General features: G+C 45.4%; 1 protein-coding gene across 2 annotated transcripts in view; it reads right to left on the reverse strand.

Moving 5' to 3' along the window:
* Positions 1-2,528: 2,528 nt before the first annotated feature.
* The window catches only part of KLHL30 (kelch like family member 30), a 347,037-nt gene continuing 337,196 nt past the window's right edge, over positions 2,529-12,369 (reverse strand). Inside the window, exon 8 of one of the 2 annotated variants that reach the window (XM_069617770.1) lies at positions 2,529-10,517. In XM_069617770.1, coding sequence (XP_069473871.1) covers positions 10,266-10,517 — 252 coding nt within the window. In that variant the 3' untranslated portion in view covers positions 2,529-10,265. The remainder of the gene's footprint in view (positions 10,518-12,369) is intronic. The other variant, XM_069617769.1, reaches the window with a different exon arrangement.

Consider the following 12,369-nt stretch of genomic DNA (forward strand, 5'->3'; position numbering starts at 1 on the left):
CACGAGAAGGCAGAGTCACTGGTTCTCTGGGGCACAAGACAAGAAGCAGGAGGCGTAAAAACGGAGGCGATTGAGGCTGAGATCCGAAAGAGCTGTGCAAACCCCCTGGACAATTCGATTAATTGTAGGTTGAAGAGAAGTGACTTTGGTGGGTGGGGCAGCTACTGTTCGAATGATTCCTACAGTACAGTGTATTAGGCTGACACAACAGGTAACAGTGAACGAGCAATTCCATAGGAGCACACTGCACAGGAGACTGACTCTGCAGCACATCCATCCAGGAAACTCGTGTCTGCAAATCATAGATCTGGTCTGCCTGGGTGAAGGAGCTGCAAACAAGCTCGAGGGTGCAAGTGCAAGTGCGACAAAACTGCGGCTGTCACACTTCAAACACAAATCAACACCCTGCAATGTTCTGTGCCTCCCCCTGCACCCAGAGCTGGCTTTAGGGCAGGATGGCCAGGGCGACCACCCGTGGCGCCATTAGCCCCCCACGACGCCAGCTAAGGGTGGGGGGGTTGGCGTTTCAAGGGCTACCCCGAGCTGGCGTGGTTGGAGAAGTGTCATTTTGAAATTAAATGCGCTCGCGGGAGCGGACGCATTTAACAACAATAGGGTGCTGGCACTCTATTGAGTTAACTACCACCCTGCTCAGGCTCAGGAGTGGGCGATAATCATCTTAATAGGGTGCCGCAGCACCTACTGTTGTTAAATGCACTGGCTCCCGCGAGCGCATTTCATTTTAAAATGACATTTCTTCCACCACAAAAGACACATTTGGCGCCTCCACCTCCACCCCCAAACCACAAATTTACCAGGGGCGTGGCAGGAGGGGGTGGGGCGCAAAATTGTTCTTTTTCTGCCCGGGTCCCTGCTGCCAGGAAGGCTGGCACTGCCTGCACCTGTTTAGAACGGCACAGTGTGAGGACCTTTCTGGGCTATTTTATTTAAAGCGCTTCATGTTTGTGAATTTGGGATGCACTTTTAAATGTCCAGAAGCAGCAATTTGAAAAGGAGGAGAAAGGGCTTTTTTTTTTTTAATGCAAGTGAGAAAATGCACTATCACCAGCGCATCTCCTCCCTTGCGCCAAAGAAAGACTTTAGAATCTGACCATTTGTGTTTTCCCCAAGTATCTTTCTCATTTGGATGGGGACACAAGCCTTGATACTCATTCAGAATTCGAGTACTACGGTACAGTGGTATCCATGTCATTTAATCGCCAGAATTTTCAAAGTCTGGCATTTCAACGTGGAAAGGTTCATCGAAGTTTTGAAAATTATTTTTGGGGGGGGTGGGTCCCCCCGAATCTCCCTCCGCCATCTATTTTACCTATTTCTTAACCCCCCAAAACCCTTATCTGCCCTTTCCCACCCCCCTAAACATTTTGATGAACATTAGTGCACATTGAAGTAGCAGGCTTTGAAAATTCCGGAGATGAAAGGATGCCGTACAATAATAATATATTTCCACTAGTACACAAGTCAGCGGTTCTCATTTAATCAACATCAATCAGACCGATGAAAGGTTCAGGCAGGTGATGTAACCCTGTTACCTGGAAGTTACAGAGCCCTGCGGTTGGGTAATGACATCATCAGTTTCTTCAAAGGTAGTGACGTTGACAGCGTTGAAACTGTGGATCAGCCCACACATTGGAGAGCAGCTCGATGTGTGCACAGGTTTTGGTAAACAGGTGCACACGATAGCAATGCAGCTAGAAGCAGTGCAGAAGATAACATTCACTGGTAAACAGGTGCACACGATAGCAATGCAGCTAGAAGCAGTGCAGAAGATAACATTCACTGGTAAACAGGTGCACACGATAGCTATGCAGCTAGAAGCAGTGCAGAAGATAACATTCACTGGTAAACAGGTGCACACGATAGCTATGCAGCTAGAAGCAGTGCAGAAGATAACATTCACTGGTAAACAGGTGCACACGATAGCAATGCAGCTAGAAGCAGTGCAGAAGATAACATTCACTGGTAAACAGGTGCACACGATAGCAATGCAGCTAGAAGCAGTGCAGAAGATAACATTCACTGGTAAACAGGTGCACACGATAGCTATGCAGCTAGAAGCAGTGCAGAAGATAACATTCACTGGTAAACAGGTGCACACGATAGCTATGCAGCTAGAAGCAGTGCGAAAGATAACATTCACTGGCAAACAGGTGCACACGATAGCAATGCAGCTAGAAGCAGTGCGGAAGATAACATTCACTGGCAAACAGGTGCACACGATAGCTATGCAGCTAGAAGCAGTGCAGAAGATAACATTCACTGGTAAACAGGTACACACGATAGCTATGCAGCTAGAAGCAGTGCGAAAGATAACATTCACTGGCAAACAGGTGCACACGATAGCTATGCAGCTAGAAGCAGTGCGAAAGATAACATTCACTGGCAAACAGGTGCACACGATAGCAATGCAGCTAGAAGCAGTGCAGAAGATAACATTCACTGGTAACAGGCGCATATGATAGCTATGCAGCTAGAAGCAGTGCAGAAGATAACATTCATTGGCAAACAGGCGCACACGATAGCAATGCAGCTAGAAGCAGTGCAGCTAGAAGCAGTGCAGAAGATAACATTCACTGGTAAACAGGTGCATATGATAGCTATGCAGCTAGAAGCAGTGCAGAAGATAACATGCATTCACTACCACAGAAAGGTGCTCATGCCGAGTAAAGAAGCAAGTGGCAGCCACACGCTGGTGAAGCCCAATGGCATCCGCGTTATCATTACCCAAGTAATGCATAGTGCCCATGTGATGTAAAACAGCAAGTGGAAGCCACACTCTTGGGAAGTGCAATGTCAATAACTATGGGAAACCTGCATATGTTTCATACTCTATAAAGGAGCAAGAGGGAATCACCATAGGGTTAAGTCCAATGTGACTAACTTTATTATTATTCAAGTGATCATGTGAAGTAATGAAGCAAATGGGAGCCACACTCTGGTGGAGTTCAAAGTGAATAACTTAATAATTATACAAGTCCTGCATAATGGAGCTCTCCTAACAAGGGAAGAAGCAAGTGGGAGCTACACTGGTGAATATTCCAGTGTAAGTAACTTTATTTAAGCAATAAACGATGATGGGTGGGGCTTGGCTCAGGATTTAACATTAGCCCGGTCATTACCTGCCAAAGAAAAACCCCACCCGGAGGGGCTTATTCCTATCAGCATCCTAGCACGTTATATCCGGGATGCTTATATATTTTGTTTCAAGTTGAGAAACTGTATGTTTGCCATTTTTCAACTTGAAAAAAACTACAAACCAAGATGGCCTCCATGGATTAGGGAGATGGGAACTACACATAGTCGCTTCTCCCTTTCCATGGCAGCTATTGATGAGACAGAGATATGCCGGGTACACAGAGTGTTCACAGAGCTGGCAAGGGACAAAGGAGCACGAGGTAAGTGGGGCGGGGGTGGGTGGGCTATGTGGAAACGGGTTGGTGGAAGGAAGGGCAAGGGAGTGCAGGACCACAGCAAGATTTCGGCCTCCCACTTCTGAAGATCCTCGCAGCAGGGGATTTACCTTGTGGTAAAGAACCCGTGCAGAGCCTCTTGATTAGCTGGGAGGCCTCCACCTGCCCCTCCGCCGGCTGCTAATATTTTTTTACATCATGCATGCCACCCATGGGAATTAAAGGATCAAGTAAAAAACACTCTCTGGTGTAGTCCAGTGTGACTAACTTTACAAATCTTGCATAGCGCTCATATAAGTAAATAGGCTAGTCAGAGCCACACTGCTGTGAAGTCCAATGTGAATACTTTCATGTGTATTCAATTCATGCATAGTCCTCATGCAAAGCTAAATTGCAAGTGGGAGCCTACTATGAAGTCCAGGGTGACTAACTTGAACATTGTTCCAAGGCCATGTGTGGTAAGGAACGGGAAAGATCTCCTTCTCAAGGACTTGCATAGAGTAAAAACCCTGGACTTGCATAGAGTAAAAACCCTGTTCATAATGGGCTTGGGGAAGGAGCTGCACGAGTGAGAGATGACGGACCAGTGAAATAAATATATAAACTGCAGGTTATGCACAGAGGTTTTCAGTTGATGCAGCACCCCAAGGAGCGACTGCAGTAAACACTTTGAAGGCAGTGAGATTTAGCCTTGGTAGACAGTAGGCTGCAGAGCACATCAATGTGTGTATTTATTTAATTTATTTGCAAAGCGCCTAGACGAGGCCCATATGCCTGGTAGCGCTGAGACAAGACAAAAACAGACGAAAGGATTGTACATAATAAAGACTGGGTGAAAAGAGGTGAATCCAAATTAACAAGAATCATCCTATCAAGTTGGTGAAGGAGAAGAGTTTTTTAAGTTCCTGTCTGAAGGTCGCGAAACTGGAGGAAGCTGTTAAATCTGGGGGCAGAGAATTCCAGGGAGCAGAGTGAGGAAAGGATCCTTGCGTAACTATAGAAAGTTTAGATTTAGGTATTTGCAAAAGGTGAGAATTATTTGATCGGAGGACTCTCTGATCTGGCAACCAAGACAGTTTACTAACCAGAGAGCAGGGGCCATTGCCATAAAGGCATTTGTGAGTGATGAAGAGCCGGCAGCCAATGCAGAGCCCTCCTTGCAATGAAACATGATTGGATCTACGCAGGCCCTCAAGAATGCCTACCGCGTTATTCTGAATCCCCTGCAGGCGAGCCATTTCGCATTTGCCAATTCCCTGGAGGAGATTTGCACAATAATGTAGATGCACCCTTATACTTGCTCAGGCGATTGTGGCACCCTGAGATGTATTAAGGAAGGGCCTCAGTCACACAAGGAGTTTCCGGTAGTATGCCGAGATTGAGACCAGACTGTTCATATGAGATTTCATATTCATTTCCTGATCCAGTATGACACCATATTTTTTTTACAATGGGCAATGTGGCAGTGGCACAGACTGCGATCTGAAACGGCTAGTATTCACTGACAAGTTTCCGAAGCTGGGGAGCGGTGCCCGCAATCATACACTCTGTCTTTAAGTTGTTAAGTGCAAGCCTGTTTTCCACCACCCAAGACTCAATCAGATTGTAGAAGGTGTTAACAGTGATGCAGTCGTTTCCGTGATCACCCGGAAGTGGGATGAGACACTGCGTGTCATCAGCATAGTTTGCAAAAGCCAACTCCTCTGCCTCCAACATCTCAAACAGCGGGATTGTGAAGATGTTAAACAGTGTAGGTGAAACACATGATCCCTGTGGTAGTCCACACAAGACCACACATTCGTCTGCCATGGCATCATTACAAAAAACGTTGGCTTTACGGGCAGAGAGAAAAGAGTTATTCCGCTCTGCAGCCGCTGATGAAAAGGAGGTCCAATTACGCAATCTGGAGACGAGTGTCCAATGGTCCGCCAGGTCAAAAGCAGAGGATAGATCAAGGAGCATGAAAAGTACCATGCAGCCTTTATCAAACAGGTGCAAAATGTTTGCATTGGGAGATCTAACAGAGTAGACTCAGTGCTGTGCGCTCTCCTAAATCCTGATTGCTTGTGCCCCAGTATGTTATGTGTGTCCAAGAAATCCTGGATCTGAATATATGCCACTTTATCTAGAATTATTTACCAAAAAAGGTGTGTTATAGAGCGATATTTCTCAGGTCGAGCCGGACCCAGGCAGTGTTTCTTTAGTAAGGGGGACATCCAAGCATGCTTGACAGCAGCTGCAATAATGTTATCCTGAAACGAGCAGTCCTCACATTCTGTGATAAGTGGTATCAGAGCAGTCCTCACATTCTGTGATAAGTGGTATCAGAGCAGTCCTCACATTCTGTGATAAGTGGTATCAGAGCAGTCCTCACATTCTGTGATAAGTGCTATCAGAGCAGTCCTCACATTCTGTGATAAGTGGTATCAGAGCAGTCCTCACATTCTGTGATAAGTGGTATCAGAGCAGTCCTCACATTCTGTGATAAGTGGTATCAGAGCAGTCCTCACATTCTGTGATAAGTGGTATCAGCTGCCGTACACAGGATTTGACTACCGAGGCAGAGCAGATGTCCCCTTTGCAGAAGGTCGGTTTAAGTTCAGACGAGATGCTACACATATTTACAGGAGAGGTATGACGGAAAAGGGGGACCCCCGGACGTAGGCCTCATATGAAACTGTTTACTGCAGACTCTGGTAGGGCAGCAGAGGCGTCCAGCTGCAGGGAAGTAGGAAGGATTGCGGGAGAGAGGGAATGAGGCAGGCAGTCGTCCCCAGTGGTTGAAGAAAGCAGGAACTATTGGCAAATGAATTTTTTTACCATCAACAGTTCCAACTTTTGCAAGCATTTGTACCATTTCTGAACGATTCCTTTTGAAGTTAAAGCAACCTCTTCATTTTAGCGCACTATAGCACTTACCTCTAAACTGAAACCTGTTTGACTCTACATTTGCAAGCGCCTGTATGACACCTGAGTCTGGATGGGCACTAGCTGGCTTAATATTGGCCGGGGAAGATGGAAGAGTTCCTGCTAACAATAAGCACAACTTTCTCCTCGCACCCCATGTCAAGTTGTTATCTCATGTTAAATGTTTAGATTTTACAGTTGATAAAGGTACGGGGCATTCAAGGGATGCTATTCTAATATCCAGTGGATACCTGGGATTTATCCTGTCATGCCACGGGGCATGTTTATAGGTGTCTGAGAAGCATTAGTGACTAGCCATTTGCAGTATTGTAATGCACTCCTGTGGGATACAGCAATGAAGCGTACCGGAAGACGGAAGTGATCATGTCCAGACTGCTCGCAGAAACCAGTTATGGCTTTGAGTTGAGCAGAGAATTCTGCTTAAAATTCTCTGCATCCTCTTCAAATGCATCCCTGTGGATGCTCCTAGCTACCTTAGGGACTGCATTGCACAGTAGATCCCAGATTTGAACCTTCGCTCTTTGACGCATCACAAACTATTCAACCCTTGGACTATCTGCCAGACCATAGGAGATAAAATACTTTCAGGCTTGGAAAACAGGCTTTAGAATAAATTATCAAATTGTACTCATGACAGAGCATATTTTTTCTAATTTCAGGCCCCTTCTAAAGCAGTATGTGTTTAGGTAGATTTTAGGTATAAGTAAAGATTAGCGACCTTGACGCATGTGTTGCACTATGCTTCAGACTAATCCATCCTACGTCGGGACATATTTCCTTGATTTTTATGGAACACTTTAACCACTGGTCGCTCTGCCAAATTAGGACTGAGCATCCAAATCATTTGTGTAACCTGTGCTATAGCTCTGCTGTCGTGTGGACATAGCCTCCTAAATGTATATGTGTGAAAGATCTGGACCCTAGGGAGCCTTTTGCTTATATCCTTATATAGACTTCAATCCGCCTCAAATAAGCAAATCCGGAACTTTGAGATAGCCAATTTCTCTTATCTCGAAGCCAACCTAATAACTGAAGTAACACAAGTGAAACCTATATGAACGCGATACCAAGCAATGCTAAGCTTCTCCTCTCAACTTCTAGCTAAGTTACAACTTAAGTGGGAAGACAATGTGGGCCACTTAGAGGAGCAGGAATGGACCAATGCCCTAATCTCAACTAAAGAGGTAGGCATCAGCAACAGATTCAATTTCAGACTCATCCAAATTAAAATAATATGCAGGCTCTACTATTCCAGACACTTACTGTGAAGGTGTGATGGGGCAAACGAACCAACATGTCTCAGAGGTGTGACCAAAAAGGGCTCTTTCTACAATGCTCTTTGGACGTGCCCCAAAATCCAGGCAATATGGGATGGAATATTAACTTAAATAGCTAAGGCACTACCAACAACACTGACTCAATGTCCAAAGTGGTGCTGCTAAAAAATCTCTGAAATGATGGGGAGGCTAACAAATACTGAGGACTATTTGTGACAGCGACTCTCATGGTAGCAAAAAGAGATATTGTGGCAAAATAGGATATAGACAAAAAACCTAGCTTGAGGAAATAGAAGATGGGGATAGACAAATGCTGTTCCATGGAGAAAATGTATACAGGAAGAGACATATGAACCTTTGGGGGAAATGGAAGGTACTCTCCAATGATTAATGTTAGTACCTCAAGATCTGGAGAAACCATTACAGAACAGCATTCGGTTTGAATGGAGGATCATCTCAGGTCATTATATCACAGGTAGAGTACGGCGTCAGCGAGAGGCGTCACTGGGGCGGGGGAGATGAGGGGGGCTATAGCCATGGGTCTTTTGGTTGTAGCCCCAGATAGAACCTCAGGGCCGGCAACCAAAAGGCTAGTCAGCCCCGAGTCCCGACATTAGCCTAACCCCAGAGCTTTTCCAGAGCTAGCAACACCCCTGGTTGTCAACGTAGAAGCCCATAATCACATGTTGCCCTTTGTCCCTTCTTGTTTGTGCTTACATGTGTTCTTGCTGATCAGCATGAGGTTATATCCTGTGAGAAAACAATATCTTTGTACGAATAGTCTAATGCAAGATGTGGGATTCTCACTAAGACTATATCGACCATACCTTGGACAATGCAAATGCGCTGTAAAAAAGAGTGTGTTATATATGCGGTTTCTTATGCCCAATCCTATAACAGAGGGATATCCCTGATGGCTCTGCCTCCAAGATCATCTCAATTGCAATATATAGCGGTCTTCACATATTTTAGCCACCCAGGTGTATTTGAGCAGCATGTCTGATTAGCCTGCACATGAACCATCATGACATATTTGGTCAGCCCCCATAGAGCTCCCCATACAGGCTAGCTAAATGTAATTTTGCAAAGCACCTTAGAGTATTAGAACAGCACAATGATAATACTGGTAGCACCCTACCCCAGTTGAGCAACACATATTATGAGGGCATCATTTCTAATGGTATTGTATTTCCTGCCACCAGAGGTTTCATAAATTATTAACTAAAATGGAATAAAGATGGGCAGTATAATTTCTTTCGTAGTATTTACACCTGCTTCTATTTCTTGTGCCATAGGGGTTTGATGTCTTTTCCCCACAAATTAATCTAGAAACAGTGGCAGACCCTGAAGTATTATGCCTTAAAAACAGCAGTCATTTACCTGCAAAGGATATGATTTTAATCATGTTGTGTAAAATGCAATTTTGGGGGTCCGGTTTTTTAAAAACTATTTGTTGCGGAGAACCTTCTGCTCTCTCCTAAACTCCCCATTACAGTTATGTTCACCCACAGCAGTGTATGGCTGGGATTTACACTCGGCTAGCTTCAAACTTTACTTGTCACCGTTGACCCCATAACAATCTCCCCTCTCTCTCTCTCTTTTGTTCTCTCTGTCTTTGTCTCGCTCTCAATATCTTACTTTATGCTCTCCCGTTCTCTGCCCGCTCTGTCTATCCTTTGCCTTCTTTTCAACTCTTTTACCCCATCTTCATTTCTGACTCTCCAGACGCAAGGTCTAGCAATTTTCCCCTTCTCCACTAATTCTATTCTCGCCCACCTTTCATTTTTCCTCATGAACTGTTTTTACATTGTCACTTATTGTATGAAATTGTTTGTGAGGATCTTGTATGCTATAAATTTGGCTTCACATAAAGTTTATTTTTTTCAAATTAATAACCGTATATTCTATCCCTCTTTCACTTTCCTACTTGTCAAGTATCGCCCCTTTTACATTCGTATTCCCCTTATCCCTCGATCCTCTGTGTCAGTCGCTTGCGTAACTGCCACCCCTCCTGATTGCTTTTTCTGCACCATACATCTCTGCCCTCTCGCTCGCCCCTAAGTGTATCCGCAAAAGTACATCATTGCTGTTCATTGTCAGTTTGCAGGTAACTGAAAAACTGCTGGTAATTCATTTGCCTGCAGTTTATTCAGTCCCCTCCGATTATGAGTTGCAAGCGTACGCATGGAGGTAATACCTCCAGAAAATGGAAGAATGACCTCCAGTGGAAATACCTCTGGAGGAAATTCCTCTATTCCAAAATGAAGTTCTATGGGGTTTCAGAATGGGGATTAACCACATCTCATTATCCGGTGGAGATTGCATAATTGCCATTGGTGGTGGCTTATTCTGCTTAGAGGAAATTGTACTGACAATAACTCTGCACATGTAATGAAGGCTCACGTGGAAATGCATTGGTAGTTCAAAATAAGATGGGATCTATCACATGATAATACAGTGAGATTTAAAAACGTGACATCACATGCATGAATTACAAAGTGTGACCAACATGATATGCCCTTCCATGAGCTCCGCTGAGATGTATTTCTCCACAGAATGGTGAGGTCCATCAGTCTTGGGTGCAAATCAAACCCGGAAAGAACATTTTTCCCACATTTCTCTTCGAACTTTAAGGAACGCTCTGGCCCTGGAAAGGTTCGGTCCACAGGGACACATCCATGAAGACGGAGGTTGTGCCATGGAAGAGCCATAGGCAGGGCATGGAACCCTCCATATTCCAGAGGTCCGCAGTACTGTCATACACCTCCAGCTCCACCTGGTAGTCACCAGCCATTCCCTTCCAGTGTCCACCAGTAACATACAGCTTGCCGCCCAATGTTACCATGCCCCCGTTCTCATGCAGGCTGTTCAAAAGCTGCACCTGCAAAAGGAAGAGTTGCTTTATTCTGCATCAACAGCATTGTTAAAGAACACTTTTCTTCATTGAGGTGACATACAATTGCACCGTGTCTGTGAAGCTGCGTCAAAGCGAAAGGGAAAGAGACACGTTTTAATCATTTCCATGTGGGTTGAAGCAACAAAGAACACAAAGGAAATCATCATTCTCACCTGGAAATCGTTCTGCCTTAAAATCACTGATGAAATTGGTAACCAATATTTTGCAAAGCCAGACCTTTTTCAAATGCCACCCCATTGGAGGCTGTAGACCCGTGAGGAGTCACTTCAGGAGGCTTTTGTGAACAAGGAGGTTGGTTTTAGGAGCTTTGCTGAAGGACCCTCATTATGAGGTTGGCGGGAACAGTACTCACCATAGTAACTCTTATATCCCTGCCTCCAGACTCAAGGGACGTCCAGCTGCAATTCGGAGACCAGGGCCTTTTCCCGGGGCAGGCAAAACATGTAAAAAGCAGAGAAAGCCTGGGGCATGTACATGGCTTCACCCTGCACTGTTGCCACCATCTTCAGAAGTCAGTTGTTGTTCCTTTCTGCCAGTGTCCTGAGAGGATAGCCTATTACAGGAGGTTAGGGGGAGGGGGCATGGACGACCAGTACAGGTGATGCCACAGTGAATAACTTGAACTTACCATTGCATTCTGTCCCCCTTCTTCCAGAAACATGGGTTAGATAATCCAATAATCCTTGGAAAGAGGTGGGAGGTAGCCAAACAGATTTTTGAGCATAGCCTGGCAGAACACTGCATCTGTTCCCAAACTCACACCCCATGCATCAGGATGGCAGAATGCACACTGAGATGCCCACGTCACTGCTTTGCAAATGAGTTCTAGCGAAATGCGATGCTGATATGCCCCCGACTTCACCTTGGCTAAACAGCATACAAGCCTGCTGAAGCGGGTCAGGCCACGCACCAGGTAGCATTTAGGGGTACGTGACACCACCAAAGGGTCCCAGAGTAATGTTGCCTTCTGTCGTTTATCCAGGTACCCCACTGTATCTTGCTAATAGGAGTTTGAATAGGCAGCCACACCCAACACCAGCTGCCGCTTCTTGCCCTAACACAAAATTGCCCACTATAGCATGATCAATGTGTCCATAATGTGATTAAACCCTGGCGCATGTATGCCTCATTAGTGATCTGCTCCAATACTAACCTCTCCCATATGTTCTTCCTATTGGTTCCGATGGTTCCCACTGTAATTCGGGGGGGGATGCACACCCTAATGTGGCCCTACCATGATTTGCTTCTAGGTGTTCAGTGTAGTTCATGTTCTGTGGCGATTTGGATCCAACGTTTCCTATTGAAATGCATGTCCTGGTGAGATTTTCCTTCAAGGCCTTCAAATTTGTACCCTACTGTGATGTGCTCCTTGATCACCCAATAGAATTCATACCCTTGTGTGATGTGTCTCCCAGATGTCGCACTGTAATTTGTGAACTTGCTCCCACATATCTTACCATCACATTGGTGACTTTGGTTTCTCCTTGAGACCTCACAGGACCCAGCCGCCTGTAACCTGCCTCTGGGGGCCTCTACTCTGTGCTCTTCCCTTGAACTACTCTCACCTACCCTTTATTTAGTACTCATATCTACCTGCTCTGCATGGCTTCTCTCTTCCCCTTGCTTCCCCACTCTGATTCTGGAAGAGTCTTTGCACACTGCCTGCAGCCAGTGATACCAGCACTTGTCATGTGTCGCTAGGGTGTTGACTCATAATTACCTTACCTGAAGGCCACGCTACATAAATGCCACCCAAGGGGCACCCCTGCAGTGAATGTGCAACTGTCACACCAGACACCTATTGGGATCTTCACTA

The sequence above is a fragment of the Ambystoma mexicanum genome, chromosome 10 (assembly GCF_040938575.1).
Source record: "Ambystoma mexicanum isolate Mex_15411 chromosome 10, UKY_AmexF1_1, whole genome shotgun sequence".
NCBI classification, from domain to species: Eukaryota; Metazoa; Chordata; class Amphibia; order Caudata; family Ambystomatidae; genus Ambystoma; species Ambystoma mexicanum.